General features: G+C 33.7%; 4 protein-coding genes and 1 non-coding gene across 8 annotated transcripts; 3 read left to right on the top strand and 2 right to left on the bottom strand.

Annotated features, from left to right (window-relative positions):
* Window positions 1-252: 252 nt before the first annotated feature.
* Window positions 253-1,351, top strand: ATPsynE (ATP synthase, subunit E). The gene is made up of 3 exons (XM_003708570.3): window positions 253-412; window positions 812-968; window positions 1,137-1,351. The coding sequence occupies exons 1-3, from the start codon at window positions 362-364 to the stop codon at window positions 1,175-1,177; spliced, it is 249 nt and encodes an 82-aa protein (XP_003708618.1). The 5' UTR covers window positions 253-361; the 3' UTR covers window positions 1,178-1,351.
* Window positions 1,352-1,508: 157 nt separating this feature from the next.
* Window positions 1,509-1,581, bottom strand: TRNAK-UUU (transfer RNA lysine (anticodon UUU)). The gene has a single exon. It is a non-coding gene; the product is annotated as a tRNA-Lys (tRNA).
* Window positions 1,582-1,835: 254 nt separating this feature from the next.
* On the bottom strand, window positions 1,836-4,247 carry Dhpr (dihydropteridine reductase). Of its 2 annotated transcripts, none has more exons than XM_003708579.3 (5): window positions 4,068-4,247; window positions 3,043-3,126; window positions 2,725-2,971; window positions 2,458-2,650; window positions 1,836-2,385 (listed from the first exon to the last, which is right to left on the bottom strand). In XM_003708579.3, exons 1-5 carry the CDS (start codon window positions 4,230-4,232, stop codon window positions 2,286-2,288), a joined length of 789 nt encoding a protein of 262 aa, XP_003708627.3. In that variant the 5' UTR covers window positions 4,233-4,247; the 3' UTR covers window positions 1,836-2,285. The 2 variants fall into 2 exon arrangements, with proteins under 2 accessions (XP_003708627.3, XP_076395300.1); XM_076539185.1 differs by lacking the exon at window positions 4,068-4,247 and adding an exon at window positions 3,258-3,398.
* A 471-nt stretch (window positions 4,248-4,718) lies between these two features.
* Window positions 4,719-12,467, top strand: LOC100883939 (Potassium channel modulatory factor 1). Of its 3 annotated transcripts, XR_013040365.1 has the most exons (9): window positions 4,719-4,964; window positions 6,335-6,502; window positions 6,591-6,730; window positions 6,826-7,025; window positions 7,384-7,576; window positions 7,656-7,870; window positions 8,166-8,604; window positions 8,717-10,305; window positions 10,794-12,467. XR_013040365.1 is itself a non-coding variant. In XM_003708587.3 (8 exons), exons 1-8 carry the CDS (start codon window positions 4,949-4,951, stop codon window positions 8,894-8,896), a joined length of 1,551 nt encoding a protein of 516 aa, XP_003708635.1. In that variant the 5' UTR covers window positions 4,719-4,948; the 3' UTR covers window positions 8,897-12,467. The 3 variants fall into 3 exon arrangements, 2 of the variants coding, with proteins under 2 accessions (XP_003708635.1, XP_012153300.1); XM_003708587.3 differs by having other exon boundaries at window positions 8,717-12,467; XM_012297910.2 differs by lacking the exon at window positions 10,794-12,467 and having other exon boundaries at window positions 8,693-8,929.
* A 3,086-nt stretch (window positions 12,468-15,553) lies between these two features.
* Rpi (Ribose-5-phosphate isomerase) lies at window positions 15,554-17,247 on the top strand. Its single transcript, XM_003708595.3, has 6 exons — window positions 15,554-15,773; window positions 15,863-15,923; window positions 16,201-16,316; window positions 16,386-16,519; window positions 16,581-16,722; window positions 16,790-17,247. The coding sequence occupies exons 1-6, from the start codon at window positions 15,633-15,635 to the stop codon at window positions 16,976-16,978; spliced, it is 783 nt and encodes a 260-aa protein (XP_003708643.1). The 5' UTR covers window positions 15,554-15,632; the 3' UTR covers window positions 16,979-17,247.
* Window positions 17,248-17,429: the final 182 nt, after the last annotated feature.

Raw genomic sequence — 17,429 nt, 5'->3', positions numbered from 1 at the left:
TTATAGGAAGGATTCCAATGAATGCCAGCACACCGCCATCTGTAAAATAATAACTGAAACTATATGAAACAATTTGCTGTTTGAAAATTTGAATTGTTTATATAAGTTTCTACATTTACACATTTGAAAATTTCTAAATTTAAAGTTTTTCAATTTCTGAACTGATGCTTGTGCGTATAAAAATAATCACTTTTTTCGTATTAATTTTAAAATTTATAGTACACGATCGAAATTTGAATGTCCACTGTCAGACTGTCTTCTCATGTTGACTTTACTTTCCTCGTTATACGCGAACCAAGGTTACAATCAATCGTTATATTCCTAGGTGCATGTGTTATCCCCACGTAAGTACACTAGCAAAATGTCGTCTGTCGAAGCTGCTAAGCCTCTGAACGTTTCTCCTCTGATTAAAGTGAGTATAGCTTGCAGTGATTTATTAAATATACTATATTTGAACATTCGATTGTCGTCTTCTCGATTAACATATTGTTATGATTTTCTTTTGTTCTTAATATCAATTTTCTTTCCGAACAAGTGTTCACCGCTAATTATATTATATAATTTTTATGAAATTTAGAAAATCAATTCTTTATTAATATTTCTACACATAAATTAAAAAGATTAATATTTATTTATCAGATCATGATATTTAATTGCGTGATATTGTGGAAAATAATTTATTGCTTGTTTAACAGTTTTTTCGACAGTTCATACCAAATAGAATTCATACAAGTAATGTATAATATTTAAGAAAATAGACTGTGAGATTTTACGTATTAATAATATGTGTCAATGTTCATAATTTGTGTAGTTTTCACGATGGAGTCTTTTAGGACTTGGTATTCTTTATGGAGCATTTTACCAAAAACGCTTTAGTAAAAAAGAAGCTGCTCTTCGCGAGGAAGAGCTTAGACAAAAACCTATTAGAGATGCTCAGAAAGCGGAAGAAAGGAAACGTCAGATGGAAGGTAAAAAATATAATAACAGTATTTTGTTTATGTATTGATAAAGAATATCTGCAATATGCAATGCACATGCAATGTTGGGTATTATAAGGCATGAAACATCATTAAAATTATTATAAAATCAGGTATATTAAATTTTGTAATATTAATACATAAATATTTTTGTTTCAGCTGAACGACTAATGATACTGGAATGGGAAGGAAAGAAATAAAAAATAACTTGATCGTTAGTATACACGCGTATTAATAAAAATTTAATATCAAGTTATTTTTTGAACAAAAGATCCATCATTCAAGTTTTTGTTTCAACTCAAGGATAGCTAGTTAAATATCAAATTTTCTTTGTATATATATACATTAAATAAAGTGATTTATGACACATTAAATTGTATGCTTATATATTTGCTGCAGCATTATATTTAAATTCTTTTATAACCTGCTTTATATATATATATATTTAAATAAAACCTAATGGCATATAATTCGTATGAAAGGTACTATTTGTCTCTCTTTTTTTAACTTAAGAAAAGAAAAAAAAATTACCGCCCGAACAGGGACTCGAACCCTGGACCCTCAGATTAAAAGTCTGATGCTCTACCGACTGAGCTATCCGGGCGCTTACGGAAATTTGTATCAATCTATGTGGTTACTTTTAATTATGTTTATTAATAAAGTATTCATATATTTATATAATGTAATAAAATGGTTTCGTCGAAAATAGGACCCTTATTTCTTTAATTATAGATAACATTTACTTATTCGTTTATTTCTATATTGATACAAATTTGTATATTTTTACAATTTTTTCTTTAATTTTTTATGAAAATTTAATTGAACAATGTATAATTTTTCAAAGGAAATTACAATAAATAATGTGTTAAGACATTTACTTTATTTCCATTACATCGTTTAATAACATCAACATTGAGAATTAATGTTTGCATTCATAAATATATTTGCTTATAATATAATGTACCTTACAAATTAGATTCCATTTTATAAAAAATCACATCTGTATAAAAATAAATATAAAACAACTCGCATTTTTTTCAACATAATTTTGTCAAATTACATGGTATTATTATTGTACGCTTATTATAATGGAATAGATATAATACTCATATTAATATTTAAAGATATTTGTACATATATACAAATAAGTGTATGTTCAATTCTGTTTTAAATGCATACAATGTAATAAACAAATACTTTAATAACAATATTCAATCAAAGGAATAAAATATATGCAACATTTATAACAGCTATATTGTCATGAAAATATTTAGAAATTCTTGGTTCAAAAAATGAATTCCTTTCTCTTTAAGCTACCATTAATTCCGTTTTATTATTAGTAGTAATCAATTGCAGAAGACTACCATTAGCAGGACGTTCTTGATTTTGTGACCACTTCCAGAAAAGGCTACCAAAAGAGATGTGTATGTTAATAAAAGAATAAGAATAATAACATAAAAGTACCAGAAGTTTTACTTACTCTGCAACAAATTCAAGCGGAGTCCAACTAGATGTATCAGCTTTGGGCATCCATTTTCTGTTCATAGGTGTATCTAAAGTAACAGGTAAAATAGCTGTAACTATAGAATCCTTTGGCAAACCACTTTCTTTACCAGCTAATGATTTTGTCAGCTGGTGAACTGCAGCTTTAGCCATTCCATATCCTATCATTCCTGTTTTAATCAAACAATATAAATAGTTATAAAGCTAAGGGAAATAATTGATTAATATCAGATAAGTCTTGTACCTGGTGTTTCTGCTAATGCTGCTTTAGCGCCTGTCAATGATAAGAATCCTCCTTCCTTTAAATGATGTGCAGCAATATTACTTGCAATAATGGAACTCCATACGCTCTGTTTCCACATAAGATCACTATTTTTAATAAAATCTTTGTGACTTGCATTCCCACCAGCCCATCCACCAGCTACACAAATTATTGCATCTACTTTATTGCCTTTCAAAATATTGGTAACTTCTTGTAAAATATCAACTCCCTGTAAAAAATGAGCAATTATAAAGGAATATATATATTTTTTTATTTTTTTCTAATTATTTATATAATCACCTGCTGTTGCCAATCATTTTCGGGCTTTACAATCACATTTGCATCAGCCTGTTCATTTGCTTTCATGTCGATAGAGCCAACCCACTACGATTAGAAAGTAATATTAATACTTTTTTAATATTTAGATATTTTTTAATCATTAATATAGAATGCATAATTGAACAAAAGTATATTATACGTATAAAGATCAATAAAATAACTGATTTTAATCTTACTCAAAATGTGTAAAGTATAAATGTGAAAGGAGTTAGTTTACTTCTTATGGCCTTGATGTATTTTTCCTATATTTTTTCAGATTACTCTGTAGCAACTGCATGTTGAAATATCTCTGTATTGCAACTACTTTTATGTAACACAAATATTTGTTTAAATGAATAAAGAAATAAAAAATATATAAATATATTTATATATAAAATATTTGTTATTATATCTATAGTATTTATGTTCGGTAAAATAATTAGAATTAAGAGAAAAATACAACAGACTCAAATGGAAGGCAGAGTACCATATGTACACACGTAAATATGTAGATATGAACGCTTTTGTAGTCATATTGTACTTCGTACATTTAAAATTATGCGCGAAAACGTTATAAGTTGCTCGACTGATAAAATCCTATAATCGTTCAAACATTTAAATGCAGTAAAAAAAATTATGTGCGTATATTATTAAATTATATCTTTAATAGAGCTAAAAAATATTTAAAAGACGTATAGTTTATCATAAAGTCGAAAATTGAACATGATCTGAAACCCTATTTAAACGAAATCTTGATTATATGTTTTCATTTAATAGTGGTTTAGAAGGAAAAAGGAAAAAAAAAACAAACAAAAAAAAAAAAAAGAAAGAAAGAGGGAAGGAAGGAAGGAAGGAAGGAAGGAAGGAAGGAAGGAAGAAGAAAAGGAAAGAAGAAAGGGAGAAAGGAACAAAAGAAGAAAAGATGAAAGAAAGGAAGTCAATACCATTGATAATAAAATTATTATTCAAATCCTTATAAACATTATAAATGTATTTTATTTACGCACCCAATTTTTTGATTTAAATTTTGTGACACATGTTGATCCTAAAGCACCTTTGCCACCGTATACAAGAATTCGTCCTACTATTGTCTCCATTGTTCGATAAATGAAACGACTTTGCGAAATACGTTTCGAGAGTCTGCGATTATATACGGAAAAGTACGAAGTCATACGAGAATCTCTCGGAAAGGTTCGTAAAAGTAATGCTAGATTGCCAAATTTCGGCATGAACTATGTTGATAGATTGTCTTCGAGAGATTCATGTTGTATTTATGGTGTATGTTTTACACATTTTGTAATAAAATCCTAAATATATATCGAATACATAATACTAGTAAAATTATAATGTTCCTTAATCTGTAACATTACATACTGTTTTACATATCTTATTACAATGCTACAAATATACAGATACACAATAACGATGATTATTTTGATAATATTGCATATAGTACAATTACTCATCCAATTTGTAAACATTTATTATTGATGCGTGTTCATGACGAGTTTTATTAAAAATATTATTAATTATTACTGATTTGACAAATGTAATATATATATTTAATATAAAAATATATTTACGATATTTGAATCTCCCCCTCATGTTTATTAAAAAACGTGGCAACATCGCAATGACAGAGACCCTGCCCGCAACGTTCTCCGGGAACGTAGGTCTAGTGTGACGTCACGGTAGCCTAGTTGGGTTAGGTTTTACGCTGGAAATTCTAACGAAAAATTTTTTGTTTGACGATTAATGTTTTTCCCATTGTGTCCGCTGCATCGAACGACGTGAAGAGTTAACGCAGTGGCGAGTAATAATCGTATTTCGTAAGCCGTACGATCGCGAGACTTCGCGCTATCGGCGTATATGAGATTTTAAACGGAAAATGAATCGACATGAAGGTACGTACGTGTGCACTGTTCCTGACTAACAAGTCAGCCTCCGCTTCTGTACGCTAAATTTATTTTACGTTGATGGCAAAATTATTCGATCATGGGGCATTTAAGAGGGTGCATGAAAAGTTTTTGCAGATTCATCGTCGAGGTTACGAAATCGACAATGCATGAGATTTTTCATAAGACATTTCTTGTAAGCTCTGTACCAAAGGGTCTAATGTCAGAGGCCAGATGGCAGCACTTATAACAAAATTTATTCTAATTTCTGTGAATTTATAATGTTCTTTAAAGATTTCAGCAAATTTTCTGCAACATCACTGCATAAAGTTGATCGAAAACGTTTATTAACAAACTGTCAAAACGTTTTGCAATCTCACACTTTTTAAAATTAATTTTCTCTTTAGTCCCCTCCTCTTTCTTGTAATGTTAAACTTGTAAAACATATTGAAGCACATTTCTCTTGTTCTTTAATTTGGAATTAGACATTTTATTAAAAGCTGTTTTATCCATGTAATTTGTACCTCACAAAAAATATATTGTTTATCGTAAGAAGATCATACCCAGAATAAACAAGAAAATTAAATTTGTTTTGATAAGTTGAAATATTATTATGAGATTAGTAAATTTAGAAACGCTAATAGTTTAGCATATAAGCGAAATTAATATGTACACATTTGCTTATTTATAATGCATATACATATGTTACATAATTAAAATTAAAAATCTTATATCGAAGTTCAGATATGTTATTGCTGAGTACATTAACACGTGTATATTAATCTTAACGGTATTATTGTACAAAGGTAATATTTTAGTTGATTATAATTTGCATATATGTACACATGTATATTTATTAACTGTTGCTACATATATACATCCATACATATATATATATATATATGTAATACATAATGTTTACATTTCAATAAATAGAAGAGAAAGAAGTAGAAAGTAAGGTTACAAGCGAAGCTAAAATACTCAGATTACATATTAAGTACTAAAAAAAATTTACGAGTAACTGTTCTTTATGTAAAGAACAAAGTAGATTGAAGTTGACAGTATTTGTTACTAAGAAGGTCAAGAAATGTATGTTTATTATAATATGTATTGCTTATTTTTTTTTATTATTTATGTTACATTATCCAAACTATTTTTATTATCTAAACAGTATGTACTTGCACAAAGATTTAAAAGTAAATTGAAGTATGTTACTTTTTATAGATTTAGTTCAAGGTTATTGCATGAATCTGTATATATATATATGTGTGTGTGTATATGAAGGTATATAAATATCTTTGGTAGAAGAAGCTATACTTTTCTTTCAAGGAACTGTGTAGATAAACTTATTTATTAATTTATAACTGTATTTATTTCAGGGGTAAGTTGCGATTCCTGCTTAAAGGGGAATTTTCGAGGTCGCAGATACAAGTGCCTAGTGTGCTTTGACTATGATTTGTGTGCAACCTGTTATGAAGGGGGTGCTAGTACTACGCGTCACCTCACCGATCACCCTATGCAGTGTATACTTACTAGATCTGATTTTGGTACGTCAATTATCGAGTTTCTTTTATCAGGATTAATACAAATGTTCTGTATGAGTAAAACTTAATTTTTCAATTTATTATTCGATAGAGTTGTATTATGGTGGAGAGGGAGTAAGTATAGAGCAGCCACAATCCTTAACTTGTCCTTATTGTACAAGAATGGGTTTCACCGAGGCAACATTACAAGAACACGTTGCTGCAGAGCATTCGGATATTACTTTCGATGTTGTACGTACAAGGAAGTATAATATATACATAAATTATACAGGTATTTGTAAGTTTATTAGAGAAGAAAAATTTACGAGTTGAAAATTTTGTTATAGGTTTGTCCAGTATGCGCATCTATCCCAGGAGGAGATCCTAACAATGTGACAGATGATTTTGCGGGTCATTTGAGTTTAGAGCATCGTAGTGGACCAAGAGACCTGATCTCTCTTCTGGACGAGCCACCTCCAAGTAGACTTAACAGTAGTAGGCGAATAACACATCCGTCTAGACCTGTTGGTGGGTCACGACCTCGCAGGTACGTATGTGATTAGTTACGATAGTTACAATAAGCATTATTAATCGTGTAAATGTTTCATAAATATTTGAATTAATAGGTACTTTGGAACATTGCGTTTGTTCGTTTGTTCGATATTACCATTTTGTTTGTATCATAATATTTAATATTATAACTTAATCAGTGATTATTTGTTATTAATGAAAGTATTACTTAGTGCCAAAATACCGTGCCAAAATATTACATAATGTTCTCTAATACGAAAAGTATATTTTATTCTTATAACTTCTAAACAAGAATATCAAGTAAATTTCAGCTTCAGTTCATCATCGTCATCTCACCTTAGATAATGTTCATTGGCATATCATTGGACCTGCAGGTCCAATATGCATTTCAGTTCGTCCGGGGGATTGAGTCCGAGTAGTCGAGAAAGTATAGATCCAATTGCAGAGTTACTCTCTCAATTATCTAATGCTCGTAGAAGTGGTGGAGGAACTGGCCAAGGTTCATCAGCACCCTCACAATTGCAACAATTACAAATGCAGCTACAGTTGGAGCGACAACAAGTTAGAGTATGTATATTTAAAAATTTGCTAATATTATGTGCAAAGTATCGTGAAAGAGAAAAAGGTGTTATAAACATATGTGCAGGCTGCTAGGCAACAATTGGAGCGATTACCGAGGAGACAGCCTCAGGTACTTGGTTCTGCAAGCTGTGGAGGAATTATTAGCGGAAGTGGTCATTCCACTACTATGACCAGTGTCGTAGCGAATAGTACGAGTAGTAACAATAATACAACTAATGTGGCGAACCCGTCCGGCGTATCATCTACTAATTCACAGAACTATATGTTTCTGTTGCCAAAGTACGTCTTATTTATTAATATTAGTTGATCGATATCGTAAGAAATAAGTTGAAATATATTTGTGTATTACCGTATAATGGAACGCGTTGATATTTGCCCGAAATGTGCGAAATTACGTGCGAGGAGCATTATGCGAGTGCCAAGTTATATTTTAGGATGTATCGATAAAAGTATGGAGGAAAATATTTGATATGTAGGATGTTGGTTTTTAACTTTCCACGAGATAATTAATATTTATTTGTAGACTTTGTTGATACATTATCTGATTCTATATAGATACGTTCCTTTTTTACAGATGTATTACCAGTACCCTCTCTGACTCGCAGTTACAAAATATTGAACGTGAAAGTGCAAATAGGAGTCTCTTTACACGCGAACTTATTCTTGGAACACTTTCTCAAACATTGCCCGAGTTATTACAGCAAGAGTCTGTAGCGCAAACACCAGTATCGAGTGCAACTACTGCCACAACCAGTCCTGAAACACCAAATGCTAATATTTCCACAGTTTCTACGAAAAAATTAAGTTTAACTCAAGAAGCGAAAAGGGATCAAACAATGAGTAAAAACGTAACGCAAACGTCTACGCAACAGTCGCATACTGTTCAGTCTACTGCTGGCAGTGGAGGAACCGGTCTCCAAAGTCAAGGATTACCTCCAAATTCTAATAACCTTGCATCGCAAAATACACCTATGGTTCAAACGCTGATGCATAGCGTGTTACCACAACCGTTGGTAAGTTTATTAGAATAAACGAAGTTAGTAATTTTATACAGTTGAAAAATATAGGAAAGGAGACAGAAACATGATAAATATAATGTAGTATTTGTAACGCTGTTACACACAGGTACTGCAGCAATCACTGCCGCCACCAATTAGCAGAACTATCAGAGAACCGATAGTAACCCCAGCGTCAGCGTACCTTAGAGGTGGGGTCGGTCCAGTTGGCGTGACAGGTCCGCGTAGGAAGCCGGTTAGGGCTGTAGATGGGAGAAACCAATCTACGGAACCACCGCCTCCACACTAACCCCTCCTTAGCCCGTACCCACCCACCCTGATTCCTCACAGGACCCTCTAGCACTAGTCCTAGCACTGTTTAGAACACCTCATCATTATTGTTATTATTATAATATTATATATTAATAATTATTCAAATGCCCTCCTCCTCACCCTCCCTATCTTATCATTTTCCGAAACTCTAATCTCGCCATCTTTCGTCTTAACGTGACATGGAACAAGGGCAAGGGCTGATTCGCCGATACATGCAAATAATGTAAATAACTCACTTCTTGCAGTCATACACGCTCCTCAGTGAGTCTTGCCACGTTCTATATCGATTTATCATAACCGTTTACGATAAGTTGATCAAGGATAGGGACTGGCAGGTGAAAAAAAAACAAAAAAAAAAAAAACAAAAAAAAACAAAACAGGAAACGATACAACAAAAATAATAATAATAATAATAATAATAATAATAAAATAATAATAATTAAATAATAATTAAATAATAATAATAATAATAATAATATTAGTGTTTCGTATTCGATGGCTGTATAGGCTAGTTATCATATCTGATCGATATAATACTCAGAAACGTTTCGTTCGAGTGTTGGGAACATGGAAACTATGAATGATTCAACGGACGCACTGTGCTCGTCATACGCACCAATTTTATTCTGTCCAATTTCAATCAGTTAAAATCGTATCGATGTATCGTGTAATATACCAGTATGTTTTACGCGCGAAGATAAGCCGCTGCTTGGGTTGGTCCGTTTCCATGTGAGGAGTCTTAATTGTCGGACAAGTATTTTAAAACAGCGGTTGACAAAACGCTTTTTAACTCGCATATTTTGTAGAAATATGAAATCACGAGCGTATCGATGCTTCGTCGTAGAAAAAGACTAAGGAAGCTAGTCTACCCATAAAAGCTTAATCCTAACTAATGGAATCAATTCGGAAACATGTTTGGAAGTCGATAGAAGTAAATTTGGCGGACCATCCCTTGGCAGTTTCTTAGAAATCGAAGTTTGAAAATGGAGAGATTAGACGAAAATCTTGAATAATTACGCGAACGAATAATATCTAAATCGTTTTCTCTATGAAAATGTAAAACCTCTTTCTGGTTTTGCCTTCGTCGGTATTTCGAATGTACACGCGCGCGAGTCTCTTGTGCTTTCGTGTTTTCGAACTACCCGGTGCAACTTCTCTTTTCAGTTTCTCTGTTCCTTTCTTTCTTTCCTTTGAATTATCGTTAATCTAATCGCTCCATTTAACGATGCGAAACGAAACAATTATTTTGTATGCGTGTTTTGTTTCTCGAGAATCATGTGTCATGTGCCGAGGGAAAGAAGAAACCATAGACACAGAGGGAAAGACCGAGCGCAGTGTTACGGGCCGGGACGCGTCGCTATCGAAGGATAGGAAATCGCGTGACAGGTATTCTTTCTTTCTTGTACAGCTACTAATTAGAAAGAGAGAGAGGAAGACTGCCTTGCTTTCTTTTTTTAATATTACTGCGCGTACTGGCCATTGCATGCGCAATCTGTCTCTGTATGTCTATAAAAGATACGAGAACGCGTGTCAGCTGCTTTCTTTTTCTCTTCGAATCGATCAAATTGAAAATTACAATATGGAAATGTTCATGTATTTCTTTTATTCCACAAATATAAAAATCGGCCGTGCAATGCATCAACCGTGTGCGTATGACGCACGCAAATGCATTAGAAATTTGTCCATTGATTCTACTAAAAGTAGAAGTATAATTTCGAAAGTGCTCGTAAGAACGAGCCACTCGATTATTTTTCGATTCCTTTCAGTCTCGTTTTTCTTGTTTCTTTAATTTTGTCTTAATCATTTGTGTACATTTCGTATTGTAATTAATTACTCTTTGTATTATCTTCTCGCCTTACGTTATTTGATTTTAGTGGGTGTATCTGCAAGTTGTGGATGAAAACCAGGCAAAATAATCATATACATATATGCATATATAAACTTGTAAAAAGTTATACAAAATATGTAGCGTGTGATTTTTCGATTTCATATCTTTTTTTTTGTTTTCGTTTCTTTTCTATCCACTATGTCTCAATAACCCTAACCCGTTCTGACGTCCAAGAGGAATATAGAAATTCGATTAATTACACCGTTATCGGTAGCTAAAAATTTTAGACGGATACGAGACATTTTCCGTTATCTTTTTTCTTTTCATCGTACCTTTCGATCTTTCGTTGAAGTTCTCGGCTAAATGTACCAATTGTTGCTCGCACCTTTTTCCGAATAGTTTCACCAACTATTTTCTGATGCGTGAATCAGACACGATACATAAAATAGGAGAGAAACAACGCGAAGAATAGAAAAAAGAACACAGAATCGAAGTATACCGATTGCCTTAACGCGAAGTTGCCTGATAAGCGGAAAGGATTAAAGGTTCATCCTTTTCTCGGAATGCGCGTTTAAGCCGAAGAAATCTTTTGCACTAGGTACCATCGATTAAGAATAAAACAAACGATACTGTATACTTTGTCTAAATTGAATAAATTTATTGCTATCAACGCGCATGTCTCGATGAAATGTGCTAGTTATTTTTTCAAATTTTTACACGAATTCGTGAGCGTACAACCTTAGAACGAAGCAAGACTCCACGCACGTTTAACAGATTGTGTGTAAAAAAAAGAAGGGGGAAAAAAAACACAAAAAACGGGAAATATTGATTTTTCTCGATATAAAGTTCAAAGGTAACCGCAGGCTTTTTCCTTTTTAATTCCGTTTCTGTACTCGACACTGCAAGCTTACATCTCCCTTGTTTCCACGTCACTTCGGAAGCTGTAAGATCATGGATTTTGTACATGCTCTGCGATTAACGTTATTTTTATCATTTTAGTCGTTATTACGTACTACGGGACAGGGACGGCGCGAGGCAGGTTCAAAGCGTTGCTACGTTCCCTGGAATTCGGCCTCGCGATCCTCCTGAAAATTTCATCGTTCATTTTGCGGGCCTCGATACGTACTATCATGCGCGTATGGGTACTTATAAAATTGACTAACTGTTCGAATTTCAATAATTTCCAGTGTGAAACTCGAGTACCAAATTTGCAGCGTTTCGAGATCGAATCGATCCCTTCGAACCCGAAACAATTTTCGAAACAGGCTCCGCAAATAATCGCGCCGACCCCGCCATACGATGTAACAATAATAAATTTGCGAAAGGTATCGAGGGACAATGTACACGCCTGTTCGAATAGTCGAATGTTATACTTTCATTTTAATTGTTTATCTGGTTTTCGTCATTTTCATTCTAAAATTTCAGCGTAATCTTTAACAAAGGCTTTTTACATTATATATAATATATAACATGTATTACGATATATTTATTGATAAGAACGAAAGGGTGCCTCGGAGTATCGTCGTAAGTTTCTCCTATTCTTTCTTCGTTTTCTATTTTGTAAATTGCCTATCGGTGTGTAATCGAATTAAACCGGTCTCTTCGAAATAATATAAATGTAAGAGATAGAATGAGAGAGAGAGAGAGAGAGAGCGAAAGTTCGACTAATCTTTTGGGAATCTGAATTGTACTAGAGAATTAAAAAGGGTCGATAAAGTGAGCTTTGTACGCTTTCTACAAAAATATCGACGATCCTCCTGGATATCCTTTTTTTGCAGGAAGGAAATCAAATAGATCGAACGAAACAAAAAAAAAAAAAAAAGGAGAGAACATAAACGCGAGGAAGGTTGTTCTCGTGAACGAGGTAACCGGCGAAAAGAAACTATTCTGGGATGTCTCGAACGGTTGTTTTTATCGCGTTGTTTGACCGGATTTAGACACGGATCAGAAACAAGAATTTTCGTGGATTCGTCGATAGAAAGTTTTACGCCCGACGAATGAACAGAAAAAAAGAGAAGAAATCGAGAAAAAAGTAAGTTTCGCAACGAATTAGGAATTTTTTTCGAGCGATGAAAGGGAAAGAAGTTACTCTGTAAAGACAAATAAGAAGACGGAGACAAAACGTGAAACGCGTACGACATTTTCCCTTTTTGCTATTCGACGAAAAAGTTTTCCTTCTATTTAACTGTATGTATATTTTACGTACAATTGCCTATCGTATAAGTACGACTAAGTTATGCGTATGTACGAATACGCTCGATCAAACGTATATACATATAATTGCAAACAGGGACTCGCTGAAAAGCGAATATACAAAAATCGAATAAAAATATTATTAATCGTTTATCGTGTTGCACGCTTATCACGAGGGTATCGTTTCTTACCATTATACTCTGTAACGACTACTAATAAAATAGGATTTACGTATGTAGAGAATGGCTCGATCACGCAGGAAAAGAGTATGTATATGATCATTTGAACGAAGGGGATGTGTCGTTGCCATTAATTAATTAAATTAATTAAATTAATTGAATTAATTAAATTAATTAAATTAATTGAATTAATTAAATTAATTAAATTAATTAAATGACGCGAGAATAAATTCAAGTCATCATATCTGGTGTAGAGGAGAGAAGGAAAAGAGAAAATAAGAGAAGAAACTAGAAGAAAAGGAAAAGTACAAGCGCGAGAAGGGAGACTTTCTTTTCTATTAACAATATTTATCGCGTTACATATATTTTTCACGGTATTTTTGTACCGTGATATTACTACGAGAGTTTCGCGATCATCGTTCACGAATACGACGAATAATCTGGCGTAGAAACGAATCGATATAATTACTCCGTAAACATGTTATTGGCGTAACAAAGTGGGTCTACCCTGTCCCACGGTATACTCGACTCGATTCAAATAAAGTCCAGCTGTATAAATTGGAACGTGAAACGGAAAATGTTACCTCGACATAAATAGATGTTTGGGTCAAGTTTGAAAATTCCACAGTTCCTACAATTGTTCATTCGAACGGTCTAAAATTGTGAAATTCCGATCAAAGTCCCAAAGCGAAACGGTCGAAAAATTCGAAAATCCCCCAAAGTTCGAAGAATACGAAGGAATCTCTAATTTCGGAATGACGAGCATCGGGCGCTCGTAGCGAAGCTTGCGTAGCTGGTCTAGCCCGGACAAAGTAACGTCGTCCCATGAAATCAACACGCAAAGTCTCGTGTCGATTCCGGCTATAATTAAGTAATCGGGTTACTTTCTCTCGATACTCCGAAGAACAATTGGTACTTTTCACGAGACTCTGACAGAGACTCTAACTCGTAATCCTAACCGATGGAGGAAACGGGTGTATGGAGGAGAGTGCACGATAGAGAAATTTTTAGGAGCTAGCAAAGCGCATTTACGTGTATCTATCGACGCTAGAAAGAGGAAGAGAAAGAGAAAATTGTAGCGGTTTCTGTGATCCCTTGCGAATGTTTTTTCTTTTTTTCTCCTTTTTTCACAAAATTAAAGGTGGATTAAAGGTGGTGTGTACGGGATAGGCGTAAGGGTCGAATCAAAAGAGAAAAGAAAGTTCGGGAGACGAAACCTCCCTACAAAGTCCTTCGTATACAGAAGTTCGTCGGGCAAGCAAACAGAGGGAGAGAATTTTACGTATGCGAATGTACGCTTGTACGTGTATGCTTATACGAGAAGTAAACGATAAAACGAAGAGGAAGACGTTTTCCTTTCTCCGTTAAATAACGATTCGCTTTGAGAAGTTTACGGATAGAGACACTGTAGGTATCGACGAACGTTCACTTACGTTCATTGCAATCGATTACGTTGTTGCAAACTCGCTCTGAAAATTACAAAGTTATTCGTTAGCATGGCTGCATTGAAGACGATCCGTTTCCTCGACCGAAAAACATACCAGGAAAAAGAAAAAAGGAAAAAGAAGTTGTTATTCGGAATAAGTTCGATGTATACGGTACAGTATAAAGAAACGTTGTTCCACGCGTGAACTTTCAAAGAAGGCTGATCTGTACTTCGATTATCGTCTACTAATCGGATCGCTTTAATTCGGCCTTGCACGGATCGATAAACGCAGCGGAATTCTTCGTTTTATCGGAGAAAGTTTCTCTGCTGCCCTGTGACCTTTTTCCTAGGCTGCTCGAATACATTACGTGCATCGCGCGAAAGATTGTCCGCGAGTTTTTACTTGATTTTTAAGAAAAGAAAAAATCCACGATACAAAATAGTACGAACGTGATGAACGAAAGAGAATAAAGAAAGAGAGAGAGGGAGAGGGAGAGAGAGAGAGAGAGAGAGAGAGAGAGAGAGAGAGAGAGAGAGAGAGAGAGCGAGAGAAATTACGACGAAGAAACAGAAATATTCTGTGCGACACGTTGATCTGAAAAGTGTTGACGAATATTACTATTTAAGTAATAATAGCGAATTCAAGTGAAATCTTATACATAATACGTATTGAAATGTAAATTGTGTTTGGTTGTATTTTGTGTTATTCGCCTCTGATGCTAAATATAATGGAAATTCGATTAAAACGAATCGATTATTATACATTTATTTCGGAACAATACCTCCCAAACTAATTTCTCGTCTCGACAAAATCTCGAAATTTCGATACCGACGCGTTTCCACGCTCGTATCGCGAGATTTAAACTTTTCAACTTTCGAACTGTCGACAAATTTTCAAGTTCCAAATTAAATTTCATCAAACTCCTGTCCCGCGAATCTTGTATTCGTATTATTCGAATTTAAATATTGCCGCCAGACACGCGTACGAATACCGATTGGCTATTGGTGCGCTGTTGATACTGTACGTGACGTAACCGAAGAATGATTTTGAAAATACTAGCATAACTTGATGATGTAGTATGTACACATGATACACGGTGGTTTATATTTACAATTTTTCACGTTGACGAAAAGTTTCGGTGCTGTTCCGAAAAAATTGTTTAAAATGGGACCTCTCGAATGTGCTAAAAAGATCGCGGCTTACAGAGCGGTCGATGAATATGTCAAGGTACTTTTTAAGCAAACTCGGAAATATACTTGCAGGTTATATAAACGTACCGGTTTTCGTTTAAATTTATGCGCCTGGTTGTTTTACAGAATAATAGCGTTATCGGGATTGGTAGTGGATCCACTATAATATACGCTGTCGATAGATTAGGTAACAATATTTAATTTTACATTTACATTTAATTATTTGCACTTTTTTTTTCTACGTTATATTAAATACTCTCGTTAATTTTACACGAAAGAGTATCGCAAACGTGAAGTATGATCTTTGACCTCGTCAGGAGATACGATTGTAATTCTCCTAAGCATAATTGCGACGATTTTATTTTAATATACAAGTAATATGTTTTAATACGTCTAATTAAATCATTTAAAGTACATGCTCCCTGTGCAACGGCACGATTACAAAAGACAATTATGTTTTTCAGTGGAGCGTGTAAAAGAAGAAAGACTTAATATTGTTTGTATTCCGACCTCCTTCCAAGCTCGTCAGCTGATTTTAAATAATCACCTTACGTTGGGTGATTTAGAAACTTATCCCAAAGTAATGAACAATTATTGGCTCGTAGCGTTTACCAAAAGAATCTCTATATTGTTATTTATACGTTAACAGTTGGATTGCGCGATCGATGGAGCGGACGAAGTCGATTCTGAGATGAATCTTATTAAAGGCGGAGGAGGATGTTTACTTCAAGAGAAAATTGTCGCGTCGTGTGCTGATCAATTTGTTGTAATAGCTGATTATACGTAAGTATTATATTCGTAACATTTGTATTTTCTATACTCACCGATTATTAATCGGTTTTAGGAAAAATTCTGGAAAACTTGGAGAGCAGTATAAAAAGGGTATTCCTATCGAGGTAGTTCCTATGGCGTATGTAGCCATCCAAAGAAAAATCGAAGATAATTATGGAGGAGACGTGAAAGTTCGGATGGCTTTAGCCAAAGCTGTAAATATTTTACGTTTGCAAACATTGCTCCATATTATAGTAAATATACGACGTGTTTTTTTTACAGGGTCCAGTTGTGACGGATAATGGTAATTTTATTCTTGACTGGCATTTTCCACAAGACCTGAGTAATTGGAATAGAATCAATACAGAAATTTCAATGATGCCTGGAGTCGTTGAAACTGGACTTTTTATTAAGATGGCAAACAAAGCATTTTTCGGTATGCCTGATGGCAGTGTGAAAGAACAGTCTTAGCGTTCCGTTAACACTCGTACGAGTGTTACGAATTAGGAATATAATTTACGACGCGAACGTTATCGACTCGAATCTAGTTCAACTAAACATGACCAGAGGATCGAAATAATCCCGAGTTACTTATTCTACGATATTGAAAGTGATAAATATGCATTTTCCGGTTCATTTTTTACTCGTCATTAATTGCTCATGTTATATATATATTTTACTTATACAAGTGGATTTTAAAGGAGACCATGTTCTATAGTTTTAAATATTTTCTATAATTGTTTTTAGGTATTTATTTACATCGTAATTTGCGGAAGAAAAAAATACTTAACACAATCGCTGTATACATTTTATTGTTAGTATCAAGTACTTTATTCGTGCTAAAAGATCTATTATAGTTTTAAGTGTTCGATGGAAAGTGTTCAAGTGATTGTATACATTATTTGTATAAGAATATACGAGG

The sequence above is a fragment of the Megachile rotundata genome, chromosome 13 (genome assembly GCF_050947335.1).
Source record: "Megachile rotundata isolate GNS110a chromosome 13, iyMegRotu1, whole genome shotgun sequence".
NCBI classification, from domain to species: Eukaryota; Metazoa; Arthropoda; class Insecta; order Hymenoptera; family Megachilidae; genus Megachile; species Megachile rotundata.
The sequence above is the reverse complement of the archived record's forward strand: the minus strand, read 5'-3'. Positions and strand labels throughout refer to the sequence as shown.